The 17850-nt window shown below is 43.9% G+C and overlaps 1 protein-coding gene across 1 annotated transcript; it reads left to right on the top strand.

Annotated features, from left to right (window-relative positions):
- Positions 1–1049: 1049 nt before the first annotated feature.
- LOC130165606 (bile salt export pump-like) lies at positions 1050–17356 on the top strand. Its single transcript, XM_056371002.1, has 29 exons — positions 1050–1219; positions 1367–1455; positions 1621–1639; positions 2731–2757; positions 2847–2898; positions 2985–3277; positions 3465–3552; positions 3811–3944; positions 4033–4204; positions 4306–4430; positions 4518–4692; positions 5033–5146; positions 5232–5342; positions 5418–5543; positions 5940–6143; positions 6237–6407; positions 6748–6949; positions 7049–7118; positions 7405–7525; positions 7627–7797; positions 7925–8029; positions 8342–8503; positions 8719–8922; positions 10332–10573; positions 11201–11357; positions 11506–11703; positions 13059–13265; positions 14462–14608; positions 15112–17356. Exons 2-29 carry the CDS (start codon positions 1377–1379, stop codon positions 15310–15312), a joined length of 4077 nt encoding a protein of 1358 aa, XP_056226977.1. The 5' UTR covers positions 1050–1219; positions 1367–1376; the 3' UTR covers positions 15313–17356.
- Positions 17357–17850: the final 494 nt, after the last annotated feature.

Raw genomic sequence — 17850 nt, forward strand, 5'->3', positions numbered from 1 at the left:
GGTTTAATCTGTTACAAGACTAATGTAGCATTTATTTATAATTTAAGGAATAATAATAATAATAATAGAATAATTACTATTTACAGCTTTGTTTCCTCAAATCAAACATTAAGTTCTAGAGCAGTGGCTGCTTTTTTGTGACATCACAAAGTTACAGGAAGTCCTGACGGCTGGTTTTAAGGCTCAGTTTCTGAATACAGGCTGTGTGCATTTCTCTTTGATACTTTCACAGTATTAATATAGAAGCTAGACCTGATCTATAATCACACTACACATGGACAGAGACCTTTAGACTATATGGGACCTTTAATATTGATCCTATTTCGCAGTATTGATAATCAAAGAAACGCTTTGTATTGGTAGTATCGCTTCTTTGAAGATCAATGCACCCACCCATAATTCTCAGACTCCACTGTAGCCTTCAAAATAATTGAAAAATAGTTCAGTAAAGCCTCTGGTTTTTGCTTAAATCCCATTAATCCTTACATTAATAAGGACCTTACGAAGTCTCAGGGTCGATCAAATCTCTTGTCATACACTTGAAGAACTGAGTTGTTTCCACAGTCCAAAAAGTCCTTCAACCATTAGTCACTGTTGAATCAGTTTGGTTTATATGCTGCTTCTTATCCACTTGGCAAGCTAACGTAATAATCCAGTGTACTGTAATTTAAGCATTTACATAATCAATTGAATTCCATTTCAGTGTTTCCTTACTCAAGGTTTTCTTTTACACACACGTATGATTCATAAGATGAAGGATTCTAAAGATTGTAATGAAAAAATAAATAAAAAAAAGGATTGCATAATATTAATTTAAAGCTTTCAGCTGTGTGGATGCATCACTCATAATGCAGAAGGCGTGCAGAGTCTCTGCAGGTATAAAATGTTTGCTCTGTCGAGGTCACTGACTCGTTCGGCAGCATAAACCGACAGGACACTTACCCTCAAACAAAACACTCTGACCCCGAGTTCCAGCCAAGCCAAATTCCTGTTCAATAAGAGCACGTGTATTGCTGCTAAGGCGCACAGTGTTGTCCTACACACAGGTGACAAGCTGCCACAACTACTACCACAGCTAACTAGGGGACATAACTGGATGTCAGGATACTGGACGTGAGAGTAGGAGCGCTGCTGGTGCCACTGGTTTAATCCGACTTGACTCCTTTTTCTATGACCAGTTTCAATCAAGGATAATTGCCTCTGTAAAGGAAACGTGTTGGTGAGTTTTACCTCAAAGGTGGACGGCTGTTTTAAAAAGCTAAATAAATGTACTTTCTGGTTGGATTTGAATTTTGACATGACATGTCACACACTAATTATTCTGCTTTTGAACATCTGAAATGAGTTTTCTCTTTGCTTCTCCGAGATGCGTCAACATGCCGACTGGATCAGTAAAACTGCAGAGCATTAAGAAACTGGGACAGGAGAACCACAGCTATGAGGTTTCAGATGATGGTAATGAACCATTGTGTCTGATTTTCTTGACAGAGTTGATGCTTCATCGAAGAAAAAATCTCCAACATAAAAACGTTATAATTCATCTAATTCAGATAGAATATTATGGTTGTATGGATGTTTTATTTTGAAAAATGTAATGCATATTTAATTCTTGTGTTGCAGAACCAGCCGGCTCCTATATGTAAGTACAATATCTTATATGTATATGATTCTCCCATACAGAAATGTAATATATGACATACAGTAGATGTTGCCATATATGTCATACTATTATCACATATATACCCATAGTGACATTTGTATATACATTAAAATATCTATATTATGGACTATATATGTTAACGATATATATTTGGTTTAGATATGCAAGTTTATTAAAACAACATACATATAAAAATTCTATATGCATATATATGTTTTTCTTATTCATTTTAATGTCTATCTTTCCATTCTGGGAACATGGTCTCTGACCTTTCTTATATAATATCAACATATACTGACAGGCTTTAGCATGGATATATATTTATGTAACATACAGTATGTCTATAATATATATATATATATACTTATACATACACACGAGTCTGGTGAGTTTTAGTTACTAGAAAGATTAATCTTTTATCTCTGTGGCTGACGTCCATGTGCTTGTGTGTAGGTGTGTAACCTACATAGGCAGGTCTGTTTATTTACATGTGTGTGTATGTGCTTTTGTTTACAGCGTCTCAGATGAGATGAGGAAGATAAATGCTATAACTGCTATATCAGAGAATAGCTAACATGTCATGATAAGGTTACATATCACATGCTGAGGAGTTTATGTCATTTGTTAATACTTAATTATAAAGGGTCTTAAGGCTCAAACTGCAGAAAAAGGAGAATCTGACATTAATATTAAGAAATATAAATGCAGGAATGCTGCAGGTTGCACAGTATTTGAGGTGTGTTGTATTTTTTATGTCGCAGTGCAGTGGGTTCTCTCCGCACTTAATAGAAACTCAATTAAACTAAAAGTTGATGTATGAAGAAACTGTAAATTGAAAATCGTTAAAATCATTATTTGATGACACATTAAGCCTTGACTAATGATATAAAGTCATTGTGACTTCATCATCTATTAATCATGAGCAGCAGGAATTCATAATACATCCTGCTTTAAATCATGCATTAAATCATCATGCATTTCTTAAGCATGTCTTTTGTAGCCTTATTATAAAGTGTTACCCAGAGGATATGTGCAGCAGCTCACACTGCTCTCTCTTTTCTTCCATACAGGACCATGGCTTCCAAGGAGGATGTGAAGTGAGTAAAATATATGAGAACAGAGTCTCTGGACACTCAATTACATTCACCTCATATACATGAACTGATCGGCCTTCTGTTCCAAACAGAGCTCAGGGAAAAGAAGAGCAACCGGCGATACGAGTCGGCTTCTTCCAGCTGGTAAAACACATTCACTCACTTCAGAGCAGAACTTGCTTTCTGAGATTTGTCCATCAGATGCGAGTGTGTTTTTGCATCTACCCCAGTTCCGCTTTGCCACGTGCAACGAGACGCTGATGATGGTGGTGGGCAGCGTGTGCGCGGTGCTGCACGGCTCGGCCCAGCCGCTCATGCTGCTGGTGTTCGGCCTGCTCACCGACACCTTCATCGAGTACGACATCGAGCTCAACGAGCTGAGCGACGACAGGAAGGAGTGCGTCAACAACACTATCCAGTGGAGGAGGAACTACACCGGCGGCCTCATCACCATGCACAACCAGTCGGGCTGGAGCGTCATGAACAATTCAACATGGGAGATGCTGAAGGGCAGGCCGTGTGGGTAAGTGGGTTGTGAGAAATGCATGAGGGCTGCGTTCTTCAACACCAAATATAGTGTAAGATGTAATATTAAAGGTCCTAGATGAGTGTTTAAGTGTGTATGTGGTTTTGTTCTCCCCTTGACGGTTTATCCACTGTGTGTGTGTGTGTGTGTGTGTGTGTGTGTGTGTGTGTGTGTTGACTTTCAGGATTCTTGACATCGAATATGAAATGACTCTATTTGCCTTCTATTATGTTGGAATCGGAGCGGCTGTGTTCTTGCTGGGATACTTCCAGGTTCGTCTTTAATGCAAATAAACCCAACACGACACAATCTGATTCCATCCTCACTATCAAACCTTACAGGGGAATCGTGCGACGTCTTAAATCCTCCCCCTGCCGCCACAAGCTTTTACAAACAATTGCATGACACGTGCGACTGTTTTCACCTCATGTCGGATGACCTGAATGTTATCGTGTAGAATTGGTGCAGTGGCCTTCTGAAGGAGGTCAGAGGTCAGAGGTCATGACACCGTGTCTTTTCGCGGCTGACAGATCTCCCTGTGGGTGACGGCCGCTGCCCGGCAGATCCAGCTCATCAGGAAGAGGTACTTCAGCAAAGTGATGAGGATGGAGATCGGCTGGTTCGACTGCACCTCCGTGGGCGAGCTCAACACCCGCATGTCGGAGTGAGTGGTCAGAGCCATTGACTTCCTGTCTCGCCGCGCGTTTGTGTGTGTGTGCGTGTGTCTTACAGCGGCCGTGTCTGTGTTACAGTGATATCAACAAGATCAACGACGCCATCGCGGATCAAGTCGCCATTTTCTTGCAGCGCTTCACCACCTTCGTCTGCGGCTTCTGCATCGGCTTCGTGAAAGGATGGAAGTTAACGCTGGTGATCGTCGCAGCGAGTCCGCTCATCGGTGTCGGAGCCGGTCTCATGGCTCTGGTGAGACTTCGCTTCATTTCTTCACTTGACTTTGACTCCATCCACTTCTTCTCTGTTAACGTACTCCCCTTCCTCCCCCCCTCCTCCCCTCCTGAGTCTAGTTCGTGGCTAAGCTAACAGGGATGGAGCTGCAGGCCTACGCTAAAGCTGGAGCCGTAGCCGACGAAGTGCTCTCCTCCATCAGGACTGTGGCTGCTTTTGGTGGAGAGACAAAAGAGGTGCAAAGGTGAAGTACGCAAAAAAAAAATCAAAGTACGACGCACTTGTTTTTACTTGTTGTTTTGCTGAGTGGAGCTCCTCTCCTCCTCTACAGGTACGACAGGAACCTGATCTCAGCTCAGCGCTGGGGCATCAGGAAGGGTCTGATCATGGGCTTTTTCACCGGATACATGTGGCTGATCATCTTCCTGTGCTACGGTCTGGCCTTCTGGTACGGCTCCAGTCTGGTGGTGGACACTGGGGAGTACACGCCGGGAACACTGCTGCAGGTCTGATGAGAAAATATGCTCTTTGTTTTTGTTTGTTTCTGTTCATTACAGTCTCTTTATACTGGCTGAAGAAGCACTGGAGCAACACGGGGAATAACGTTTCTCCTGATCATCAAATGCACCATTTTCTTGTCTCCTTTCATTTTCTGCATTTTACAGCTCTCTCCTTTTTTCAGTCTTTATCACTTAAATGGAAAAAACAGAGGAAGATAAAACTAAAACGTTCTGCTTTGATAAAAAATCGCACTTCTTGTTCCTCAGTTTGAAAAATAAATCTAATTTGTGTCTTGCACTCGTTTCTGCAGCTGTAACACGTTGACCTCTGACCTCTTCATCCCAGGTGTTTTTTGGTGTTCTGATCGCGGCCATGAATCTGGGGCAGGCGTCTCCGTGTCTGGAGGCGTTCGCTGCGGGCCGCGGCGCCGCCACCATCATCTTTGAGACCATTGACAGAGTGAGGAGGCGTTGACGTTATAAATGTCGCTGCTGTATTTCCGCAGGAAAAACGAGTCTCATTTTTGAAACGTGTCTTTCACCAGGAGCCGGAGATCGACTGTCTGTCCGAGGCTGGATATAAACTCGACAGGGTGAAAGGAGATATTGAGTTTCACAATGTGACCTTCTACTACCCATCCAGACCTGAGGTCAAGGTACTTGAGCGCTTCCACGGTTTCAGTTATCATGTGGGTGGGATTTGATTCAGCTTCGGTGTCACCTCTCCTCAGATCCTGGACCAGCTCAGCGTCGCCGTGAAGTCCGGGGAGACCACGGCCTTCGTCGGTCCGAGCGGGGCCGGGAAGAGTACGGCTGTTCAACTCATCCAGCGCTTCTACGACCCCAAGGAGGGCATGGTAAACCGGAGACCAGGTGTCTCTACTGTAATCTACTGTGACTCACGCTCCTCTTGTCAACTCCTGAGATTGACGATTCCCTCGACACACGAGCTGCCACCTCCTTCCTTTTAAGTTTCAAAAATAACCATCCCCTGAGGGTTTTAGAAGTACATGATAATCTGTTTCATTATTCAGCCGATGGATCCTAACAGCCTCATTTTTCACTTCTACTGGAATTAGAGATCTTCACACACCTTACTCTCTTATTCCTTTCTGCTGCTTGAGAAGGAAATATACTCTTGTAGACTAACAACCTTATCATTTGAGGGATTCACATTAAAGCGGCAGGGTGCTTTAATAGCATCATCCATCATTTCTGCAAACGCACGCTGCTCTCTGCGTCCTCCGTCTCAGGTGACCCTGGACGGCCATGACATCAGAGGGCTGAACATCCAGTGGCTGCGCTCTCTGATTGGCATTGTGGAGCAGGAGCCCGTGCTGTTCGCCACCACCATCGCCGAGAACATACGCTACGGTCGCCCCGGCGTCTCCATGGAGGACATCGTCACCGCCGCCAAGGAGGCCAACGCCTACAACTTCATCATGGACATGCCGCAGGTGGAGCGGCGGCAAATAGAGTCTCAGTTTCAGGAATTATAAACAACCGATAAGACGAATAACTGTCATGTCGTGTCATTTTAAATTTGATAGAAATTCGACACCTTGGTGGGGGAAGGTGGAGGTCAGATGAGCGGAGGCCAGAAGCAGCGTATCGCCATTGCTCGAGCGCTGGTCAGGAATCCTCGTATCCTGCTGCTGGACATGGCGACCTCCGCCCTCGACAACGAGAGCGAGGCTGTAGTCCAGGAGGCCTTGGATAAAGTAAGTGTGACTGGTCCGTGTGCAGGAGTCACCCTGTTCTCTGAGTCATCCAATAGGAAGAGCGGTGACTGTATAGTTGTGACATCACAAAGTTACAGGAAGTCCTGACGGCTGGTTTTAAGGCTCAGTTTCTGAATACAGGCTGTGTTTATTTCTCTGTGGACTGAGGCTTTGATACTTTCACAGACCTGATCTATAATCACACTACACATGGACACAGACCTTTACACTGGATGTGACCTTTAAACCTTTAAGACTTAAAATAATTAAAAGCACATGATCAAAAACTAAAGAATGAGTGATGAATGAAACACCGGTATAAACCTGATATCTGTCGTAGGTACGCATGGGTCGCACCACCATCTCCATCGCTCACCGGCTGTCCACCATAAAGAACGCCGACGTGATCGTGGGCTTTGAGCACGGCCGGGCCGTGGAGAGGGGCAAACACGGCGAGCTGCTGGAGAGGAAGGGGGTCTACTTCACCCTCGTGACCCTGCAGAGTCAAGGAGACAAGGCCCTGAACGAGAAGGCTCGACAAAGTAGGTCCAGCTTTGTTTTTGCTCCAGTCTAAAATCCCAGACACTGGACAGATGTGCTGATTGCGATGGTCGCCCTCGTGTTTGTGTTTCCTCCATCAGTGGCTGACAGCGAGGACGAGCCGCAGGGACTGAGTCTGTCCAGAGCGGGCAGCTACAGAGCCAGTTTAAGGTTTCCCATCACCTCCCGCCCGTCATTACTTGCTCATTTGCTCACTTGTGTATAATTTCCTGACTGAGCATCTTAATTGGATTCTTACAGTAGTTGTTTTGTGGCTGAAATGGACTCGTGTCGTGGCAGAAACTAGTGCCTTAATTTACTTTAATTGCCTCATTACATTTACTTCAACACTATCACCGGAGCGCAGGAAGAACAACAGCAGCCGCAGCAGCTACAGTCTCTCCCTGCGTCCTCACGTAGATTCATCAGCTCAGAAACCACTTCTTGTTTTTCCCAGAGCGTCGATCCGCCAGCGGTCCCGCTCCCAGCTGTCCAACCTGATCCCAGAGTCCTCGGTTCCCATTGTCGGAGAGCTCGGCCCCAGAGCCTACGCCGTTTCACAGGCCGACAAATCCAAGGTGTGTGTGTGTGTGTGTGTTTGCATCCAATGATTCCCTCCTGTTGGGGAGTGGAAACCGCTTGTTTGACTGATGTGTGTTTGTCTGTGTGAACGCCTCAGGACGCCATCCCAGAGGAGGAGGAGGAGGAACATGTGGAACCCGCCCCCGTCGCCAGGATCCTGAAGTACAACACGCCCGAGTGGCCCTACATGCTCTTCGGATCCTTCGGAGCGGCAATAAACGGAGGAGTCAACCCCGTCTACTCTCTGCTGTTCAGCCAGATCTTAGCCGTAAAGTCCAATTAGACGTTTCTTAAAAAATTAAACCTAATTTCAAAAAGCCTCAGAGCCACTATGTGCATGGTGGTCCACAATAACATGTGTTTGTGTGTGTGTGTGTGTGTGTGTGTGTGTGCAGACGTTCTCGGTAACAGACCCCGTGGCTCAGAGGAAGGAGATTGATAGCATCTGCCTGTTCTTTGTCATGGTCGGCGTGGTCTCTTTCTTCACCCAGATGCTGCAGGTAGAGAAGTGGGCTGCTTTAACAAGACTGATTGTTCTAGCTCCTCTCTGCTGCCGTTACCCCCCACCCCCACCCCCCCCGCTTGTGTTCAAGGTTGGGGGGAAAGTCAAAAGAGACTGCTTTTATTTTGGTAAATTAATACCTTCCTGGGATGAATAAGATCAGCACCCCCCCCATCCTGCAGAGGAGCTGTTCTGTAATTCAGAGTTCAGACCCCTGGCTTTCCATATTACTGATTCATTACTCTGTGTTGAAGATCACTGTCTGGGTATTTTGCTTTAATAAAAATACTTTGTGCGCGTGTGTCTCCAGGGTTACGCTTTCTCGAAGTCTGGAGAGCTGCTGACCCGAAGGTTGCGGCGGCTGGGCTTTCACGCCATGCTGGGCCAAGAGATCGGCTGGTTTGATGATCACAGGAACAGCCCTGGAGCTCTGACCACACGCCTGGCGACTGATGCCTCGCAAGTTCAAGGGGTGAGTTGCAGCCTCGGTGTAAAAATATGGTGAAAAATATTCTGAAAAGTCCCAGATTCAATGAAAGAATTACGGTTTAATCTGAAAGGCCTGATAAGGTGAAATTTGTTCCCAATACTGCAGCTCTGCAGCACGTTTTTTAAACAAGTGTGAAGCACACTGAGTCAGGTAACACCATCCCCCCCCCCCCCCCCCCCCCCCCCCCCTCCAATCAGGCCACGGGCTCGCAGATCGGCATGATCGTCAACTCCCTGACCAACATCGGCGTGGCCGTCCTCATGTCCTTCTACTTCAGCTGGAAGCTCACGATGCTCATCCTGTGCTTCCTGCCGTTCATCGCTCTGTCAGGCGGCTTCCAGGCCAAGATGCTGACGGGCTTCGCGAAGCAGGACAAGGCGGCGATGGAGGCCGCCGGACGGGTCAGATATCAACCGTCTTCCTGTCTGTTTATCGGCCTCTTGTTAGAAAACACAATCAGGGTCCCTGCAGGATCTTCTTTAACTAAAGCTTCCAAATAAATGTACTGGAGTGGAAAGTACAATATTTCCTCTCATGTGGCGTTTGGCCGACCAATGGTGGAAATATGATCAGTCAGTCAGTCAGTCAGTGACATCTGGCTTTTTAGGGCTGACCCTCGCTGCTGTGGTTGAGCCAAAAAGTTAAAAGACAAACTAAACCACCAACAGACACACAAAAGACTATTAACATGAAATAATAAAGTCTATACTGACGTCAAAACATTTCTCTGAAACAACTAATCCTCCATTTTTCACTGCTCACCACTGAGCACCAGCGCTTGCTAATATAAGATAATATATGACTTTTATATTGCCAGCATTGCTAACTTGCTAAAGTTAGAAGCTAGCTAGCATTAGTGTCCATCCATAGATATTTAACACAATCTAATCCAGAGGTAATAAAGTGTATTAAACAAGCTAGCTAGCAAAAGAGATGTTCAGCTAACCTCGAGGCTAAGAAATGGTACGGTCCACTTTAGGGGTGTGTGAAATCCTGGTAGTACAAGATTCTAATAGAAACATATTCTAATATTTACAATTACAGGTAAGTAGGATATATAAATGTTTCAACAGCCTTGATCTGTTGTTTTTACATCATAATTCGAACCCTGGAAAACACCACACCTGCAGTATTGTGTATAGTAGAGAGATGGTAAACTGTCAGGTGACTCCTGACAGCAGGGAAGAGGAAGCTCAACATCAGTGTCTGTTTTCGTCTCCAGTTTCCTCTCCTTCACAGCGCCGAGCGAAAATCTGCACAGCCCCACAGCTGAACCCAGATCTTAGGTACAAAAGCATTTTATTAGGTGCTCCTGTAATTTGCTGAGTTGGTCACGGAGCTAACGCTGTCGGGCTCAATTCCTACTTGGGGGGGGGGGAGGGGGGGGCCACCCATGCTTATAATGCAGCCATGGTACTGAAAAGCACAGCTGATAAAAAAAATAAATGATAAAAAAAAAAGAAAAAAAAAACCCCAGGACAATACAGTGAAGGCCAGAAAGTTCAAATCAAAAGAAAAAGTATTCAAAAGTCAATTTGCTGTGAACTTCCTTTACGCTATCTTAATTATCCCGATGCCCCACCCTTCCAAATAAAGTGGATTAGATGAAAGTTTAATGATCCCTATGGGGGGAAACTGGCTTACTGCAGCAGCATAAAATAGGATATAGATAAGAACAGAGCAAACGCTTTATCTATAGCCCATCCGTCTCCACACTTTGAAAACACGTAAGAATCAGGAGCGGCTTCGGCCGTCCGGTCTTTGTTTCGTATAATCTGTCACAATCAGAATTTCAACCCTTTGTTTGCAGATTTCTGGCGAGGCCCTGAACAACATCCGCACCATCGCGGGTCTGGGGAAGGAGAGGAGTTTCGTGGACAAGTACGAAGCCCAGCTCGACGCTCCGTACCAGGCGGCCCTGAAGAAAGCCAACGTGTACGGAGCGTGCTACGGCTTCGCCCAGTGCGTCGTCTTCCTGACCAACTCCGCCTCCTACAGGTTTGGAGGTTACCTGGTGCGACAGGAGGGGCTTCACTTCAGCCTGGTGTTCAGGTGAGAGCATTATTTTATACGCTTCATATATTTTTTATGGATATCTCAGTAAGCTTCTTCAAATTTTTGCAAAATTGCAAAATTTTGGTGGCCAAAGGTCAAAGGGCAAGGTTGCGGTGACCTCACAAAACATGTTTTTTTGCCTTGCGATACCTCAGTAACGCCTTGAGGGAATTTCTTCAAATTCGGCACAATTGTCCACTTTGATTCAAGGATGATCCAGTTGGAATTTGGTGGGAAAAGGTCAAAGGTCAAGGTCACTGTGACTTCACAAATCACATTTTTGGCCGTAAATCACAAATTCGTACACGATTTAACTCCAATGTCTAAAAAGGATAAAATGAAGTGATGACATTTTATAAACAAAAGGGTCAAAGGTCAACTTCACTGTGACATCATAATCTCCCGGCCATTATTCAACACTGTAACTAAGTAATTCCAGTTAATTATTGCAAATATTCCATGTAGTAAGATCAGGATTATTTGTTCTGTTTGTTCGGTGAATTAATTCTTATATTTTTAGCCATGAAAAATAAAAATCATTGTCTTTGATTTGGACAAGACAACATGAAACCCTCCTGTTGTGGTGGAGGAGAACAGTCACAGCACATTGGTTTTCCTCGGCAGGGTCATCTCAGCCATCGTCACCAGCGGCACAGCCCTCGGCAGAGCCTCCTCCTACACCCCCGACTACGCCAAGGCCAAGATTTCAGCCGCACGTTTCTTCCAGCTGCTGGACCGCGTGCCTCAGATCAGCGTCTACAGCGCCAAGGGAGACAAATGGGTATGAGGGCATATGTTATTTTACATGATCTACGCCGTCACGCCGACTCTTCCTTCCATGGTAGATCTAACACACAAACAAACCCTCTGTGACCTTTGTGCTCTTTCCGCCCCCCCCCCCCCCCTCCCTCCCTCCACTCTGTTTCCAGGATAACTTCCAAGGGAACCTCGAGTTCATCGACTGCAAGTTCACCTACCCCACCAGGCCAGACATCCAGGTCCTGAATGGGCTGAATGTGTCGGTGAAGCCCGGCCAGACGCTGGCCTTCGTGGGCAGCAGCGGCTGTGGGAAGAGCACCAGCGTGCAGCTGCTGGAGAGGTTTTACGATCCCGACCACGGCCGAGTGGTGAGGACGACATGTTCTCTCAGTGTGATTTATGAATGGCTGCAGTGTATAGACTGGAAATGGTACAAGTACTGAGTATTTCCTCTTTATGCAGATTCAGTTTTTCTTCTTTACTACATTTAAGTGACAGCTGGTACTTAATTATGATTTTACAAACGAAACGTGATTAACTTGTTCAAATATGACACTGTTATAGATTTAACCAGTAATTAGAATAATCTGTCTCTACAAAATGCTAATTAAACTTAATTGATTTATGATAAAATAACCCAGTAGTGATGTATAACCTTTGGAGACTTTTACTTTAACTACTTTAAGTGTTCGTCTTCATCATCATCTTAAACTGGTTCTTCTTCTTCTGTTCAGCTGACACAGGACGTCTCCGAGCTGAGCTGTCTAACATTTCCTGAGCTGTTTTTCTCTGATAACTTTAGATCCAGACGTCCGACGACTAAAATCCTTCATCTGATTAAAATACATGATTGAAAAATGACTGCAAACATTTGGGATTATAAAGAACACAGCTCCAACAAAATATATATAACACAGGTCGTTTAAACGTGGAAAAGTTGTAGCAGCAGGTTTATATTCCTGCACACTGCGTCTCTGCTGGATCTGATAACAGGAAGCTGTTTGTTACAGGATCAACCTGAAGGTGCGTTTATTTATTTCTACTGTAAAAATCAGTTACTGCAGGTTTAAGTAAAGAATCCACAAACATACGGTTTATAAGGAAAAGGAAGAATCTGATTCATTCTTCACATATTCACACGAGGAATGTGCAAGTGACAGATTGGACTTTAAACCCGGGAACATTGTATTGTCACAGCAGATGTGTGACCTTTTTGTTTAGTTTTTTTTGAAATGTCAGACAACTCACTTTGAAATAAATGTCATTTCTGCTTTCAACTTACACCGTGAGGAGGTTCGAGTTGTACCTTGAATGTCAGTGTATAAAAGTGAAATCTCTAATTTGTCAAAGTCAAAGAATAATTACTGGACACTCAGTGTACTCTGCGACGGAGGGATTCCATATCACTCCAGATCATTTATCAGTCAGACGTTTCTGCTGACTTCGGGCTGTGTTTTAAAAGAGGACGGGGGTTCGACTTCGTGCCAGCGACGGATCACTGCCAAGATTCAAATGGCCTTAATTGAGTTGGAAGTGGTTTGCGAACGCACGGTCCTGATTCTGTGTCTGAGATTTAAGAAGGACAGTATCACCTCTGCGTAGTTAGGAGAGAAATTACAGTAGAGATTGTCACATGATAGCTCATTAAGTGGATTGTATTTCCAGTCTTTGATTGTTACGTTGCTTTTTCTACTAATGGTAAAAAATCTATTTCCTCCTGCAGCTGATTGATGGCCATGACTCGACTCGTGTCAACGTGCCCTTCCTGCGTTCCAAGATTGGCATCGTGTCCCAGGAGCCCGTCCTGTTCGACTGCAGCATCGCCGAGAACATCAAGTACGGCGACAACTCCCGGGAAATCAGCATGAATGAGGTCATCGCCGCCGCCAAGCAAGCCCAGCTTCACAGCTTCGTCATGTCGCTTCCTGAGGTACCGTGAGCAGTTTGTGTTTTAATGTTGGGGGGGGGGGGGTTTATAGATACACTGTGTTAATGAGGGACAGGTGTGACTGATGGGGGACTGAGGAGCAGGTGTGCAGGTGGGGGAGTTGGGGGGGGTAGAGCTTCTGGAAGGGGCGGGGTTTACCTCTGTGCTATGGATGACATCATGATTCATGACTGAGCTTACTCACCATCTTCCTAACTGAGTGATGGGGAGGTATCTGAGCAGCATCCATCCTTATCTCCTCTGCCGTCCCACAATTCCTTGCTGCAGGAGCATTTAAGACAAACCATGTAAATGCAGAAACAGAGCATCTATTTCATGTCTGATTATCTGGAAGTCCAAATCCATAAATATAGATTTCTTCTCTTTCAAATCCAGTTAGGACTCATCATTTATAGTTAATGACATCATCGTTTTAACAAAATACTTCATACAGAAATGAATTTTCTCTACTTAACAAATGTGTATAAAATGTTAAAAATCCTTTCCTCAGTTCCTTATTTTTATGTAGTTATTATTTTAATGGCTCGACTCTTTCTATTTCTCTATTTCAGTCATGTTTGTTTTGTTTTTGTCGTCAGGAGAGGAGCATTTATCATCAGTGTTATAAATCAAGTTGGTTTAAACCGCAGTTCTTTTCTTATGAATTCTCCTTTATCTTTGCAAGTCGAGGAAAAGTGTTTAATGAAGGAGATTATTTGAAACTTTTCTGCAGAAGCTGATAACTTCAGAGACCTGCACCCCGTCTGCAGCACAAAGGGTCGTCCAGAAATTACTATAAAATTAGTTTTATTCATTAATATTTTGTGGTTGACAATTATGTAGCCTAATGGTTTGAAAGTAATGGACTATTTTTGGGCTGTGAGAGCACAGTTGTGGTTTGATGACTGACAGCGGAGACGGTTTAAGGTTCATCACCTCGACGAAAATGCATTTTCCAGCAGCAAATTAATGAGATATGCAAATTTGTTGTTAAAGTGACAAACTCTGCTGCGATCACAACGATTAAATCATTAAAAGTGTATTAAAACTGATGCAGCTGATCCAACCGGTCAGTTCTCTGTTATAAACCACAACTATAACCATTATCCTCCATTGAGTTTTCTCATTAAGAAAAATGACGATCATCGTAACACTTGTGCATCTAATATAGAGAGAATTGATCTTTCTCCCTGCCGCAGAAATACGACACCAACGTGGGCGCTCAGGGGTCTCAGCTGTCTCGAGGTCAGAAGCAGCGCATCGCCATCGCCAGGGCCATCATCCGTGACCCCAAGATCCTGCTCCTGGACGAGGCCACCTCGGCGCTGGACACCGAGAGCGAGAAGGTAGCCTCCGCCTCCGCCTCCGCCTCCGCCTCCGCCTCCGCTCGCCTCACGTCACGCAGTAGAAGTACAGTGCAGCTGCCTGATTTTCTCCGGGCGCAGAGAGCAAGGAGAGCAGCCAGTTAATTATTATTATCATTAACATCATTATCATTCATCATCTCTATTATTATCACCAGCAGCAGCTCACAGTTCATCCCAGCCCTCCAGTAGAGCCTCTTTAAGATGAATAGTCTGTGGGCCTGTGCTGCAGCTTCTCCACCTCAAATGTCTGAATCCCACTGAGGAGCAAAGAGGCCTCTGCAGCGCCGATCCACTGGAACATTATAATGATAGTAATCAACGCGTGATTGTGAAATTGCTATAATTGTGCGGCTGGTGCGTGTGCAGTGTGTGGGAGAACCGGCCGTGGCTCCTGCCTGTGTGTGTGTGTGTGTGTGTGTGTGTGTGTGTGTGTGTGTGTGTGACGTCCGCTTCACGTGTGTTTGTGTGTGTGTGTTTCACAGACCGTGCAGGAAGCCCTGGACAGAGCCAGAGAGGGCCGGACCTGCATCGTCATCGCCCATCGCCTGTCCACCATCCAGAACTCTGACATCATCGCCGTCATGTCCAGGGGCTTCGTGGTCGAGAAGGGGACGCACGACCAGCTCATGGCGCTGAAGGGAGCCTACTACAAGCTGGTCACCACGGGAGCGCCAATCAGCTAACTGCCGATTAGCAAGGCAGCCGAGCTGGAAGCAGGCTTTTACTTTTTACTTTAAATCACAAAGAGAGACACACCAGGTCACCCTGACAGTATTTATTCTTGAGAAGGGATTCGGGTCGTGAAGAGACGGGTTTCTTTGGGAGTCTCACGTCGTGTTTTGGGATATATATTTTAAGGTCAATGTCCCTCTGTTACTTTGGCAGTTGTTAATCTCTTGGACGCTGGGTCTCCACCTGCTAGTGTGTCTGAAAAATGCCAAAAATATTCAGAGCACATAACTCACACTTGATCCACAGTTATTCTAATACTGCCACTACAATCCTCCACAACACACAGGTCCAGGTGTCAGTGGTGATGTGCACATTAACTTCCTTATTCTGATTTAATGTTTCTTTACACTGGAGATATTGTACTTTTTACATCAGAACATACTTACTATGCAGATTACAATTTTATCATATTTATTATTTGTTATAAATTGCAGTAAAATGCCATTTACACATGAATGCATCTGTAATAATGATGGCGTATTATGATACAACACTCATGGGGCCATTTTTCTGCATAATAATTAGTTTTACTTTTGGTATTCTGAGTACATTTTTGTAATTATTAATACTTTTGACTGTGTATTCAAGTATCTAAGTACTTCTTCCACCACTGCGACCAACAATAACCAGCAACAATAACCTGAACGTTGTGAGTTCATGTCCAAATACAACACAGTGATGGCAGCACCTCCACACACACAGATAGAAATAGAGGAAATCTCCTACTTACAGCGACGGGACTGATGCTGCATAACTGACATTTCTTCCTTTCTTCAAGGAATAGTTCAAGATTTTTGGGGAAACTTTTTGCTTTCCTGCTGAGAGTTAGATGAGAAGATGGATGCCACTCTCTTGTCTGTAAACTAAAACCTGAAGCTGGGACCAGCAGGTGGCTAGCTTAGCTTGGTGGCTGTCTCCAAAGATGAAAGAGTTTCCCCACCAGCACCTCTAAAGCTCAATATTTAACACATGAAAGAACATAATGCCCATAAAACCACAAATTAGCCTTATCAGCCTTTAGGCTAACATAAACTAAGCTAATCACCTATTAGCTGTAGCCTCATATTTAGCATGTAGTTATGAGAGTGGTATCAATCTTCTCATCTACTTCAATTTGCATTTGTTTTTCACTGTTGTTACTGTTACTGTATGGATGGTCCTACTTTTATTTTTTATTCTTTATGTGGAAATGAAATCTGAAACCTAACAGGCATGTGGGAACTGTTGGTAACTACTGGAAATATGTCACACAACCGACTACCTGCAAAAACCACAAGTCTATTGTGGTGTTTGCAATCCAGGTTGCTTTTGAAATTGTGTTTTCATTTTAATTCTACATTTTTAATGAATTGAATTATGTTGTAGACTAATTAAATCAAATTTTTTATTGTTTACTTTAAATAACTATAAAAACCTATCATTAAAAGTTAGACGTGATGTCCTTTAGCATTATTCTGTTCTGTTTGAAAAGGTTCTGCTCGGCCTCACAGGTGTTCTCAGTTAAACTAATTAGGCCTCTCCTCAGGCTGAAGGTGGGCAAAGCTATGCTGGTAATTAAGGCCCAATCTGACATTTGATAACCTATTGTCATGCACACATGATAAAATTAGAGGTTATATTGTATCTTGGTACGAATGTGCGATTGTGTACCCAAGAAAAAACTGTGTTTTTGAAGAGAGAAAGAGAAATGTGTCTGGAGTGAGATTTTATTTATTCAATTATTAATTTTGAGCCATGAATGCAGTGGGTGCAGTGTCATTGTCTACAACTTCATATTTGTCAATGTTGTGTGAAGGTTTATCTTTTATAAAATAGACTTGTTAGTCAACTAATCAACCAAATAAGTGAAATCACCTGTGTGTTAGTACCATGGGTTTGCAGCAACTTAACGACCTTGAAAATCCTAACTAGTGTTAAAATTCAAGGATAATTAGACATGCTGAAAAACACTGACTGCTTCACTGTTGGGAAAATAAACACTAAGCAAATTTTGAATTTTGAAATGCAAATCTAGTGCTTTCCTGTTTTGGTCTGGATGACACATCGTCCTTGAATTCTACGAGAAAGTAATTATCAGATGAATCAAAGGGTGTAAATCTCTACAAGTGTAACAATCTTTCTTTAGCTCATTTATTATTTAACTCATTGGCACAAGTTTAATCATTTATGTTTTCCCTATTTTCAAAATAAAGCAATGATGGGACTGCGTGGGTAGCTAGCTTACCTAAAAACACACTGAGAAGCTGTATGGTAGCTAATGTTGTTAGCATTAGCTTGCTGGCTAAAACTCTTATGCTACTGTGACAAAGGGTGTTTTCAGGTTAGCTAGCTTAAATGTTTTTAAGTTTTAATGTATTTTTATAAGTTAAGTATAACTACAAAGTTTTTTTTTTTACCCTTTTACATTTGATTTTAAATTATTAAACAACAGTAAACAGCTATTTGTAGAGCTTCGATAGGAAGTGAACAGTGAGTCCCAGTTGGAAAGT

Source organism: Seriola aureovittata, chromosome 24 (assembly GCF_021018895.1).
Source record: "Seriola aureovittata isolate HTS-2021-v1 ecotype China chromosome 24, ASM2101889v1, whole genome shotgun sequence".
NCBI classification, from domain to species: Eukaryota; Metazoa; Chordata; class Actinopteri; order Carangiformes; family Carangidae; genus Seriola; species Seriola aureovittata.

Excerpts from the sequence above, each read along its gene's own strand:
- LOC130165606 (XM_056371002.1), top strand. The coding sequence starts at position 1,377 with ATGCCGACTGGATCAGTAAAACTGCAGAGCATTAAGAAACTGGGACAG. Across the intron at positions 3,553-3,810 it reads TCTTGCTGGGATACTTCCAG|ATCTCCCTGTGGGTGACGGC; the intron begins GTTCGTCTTTAA and ends CGCGGCTGACAG. Across the intron at positions 14,609-15,111 it reads TGGACACCGAGAGCGAGAAG|ACCGTGCAGGAAGCCCTGGA; the intron begins GTAGCCTCCGCC and ends TGTGTTTCACAG.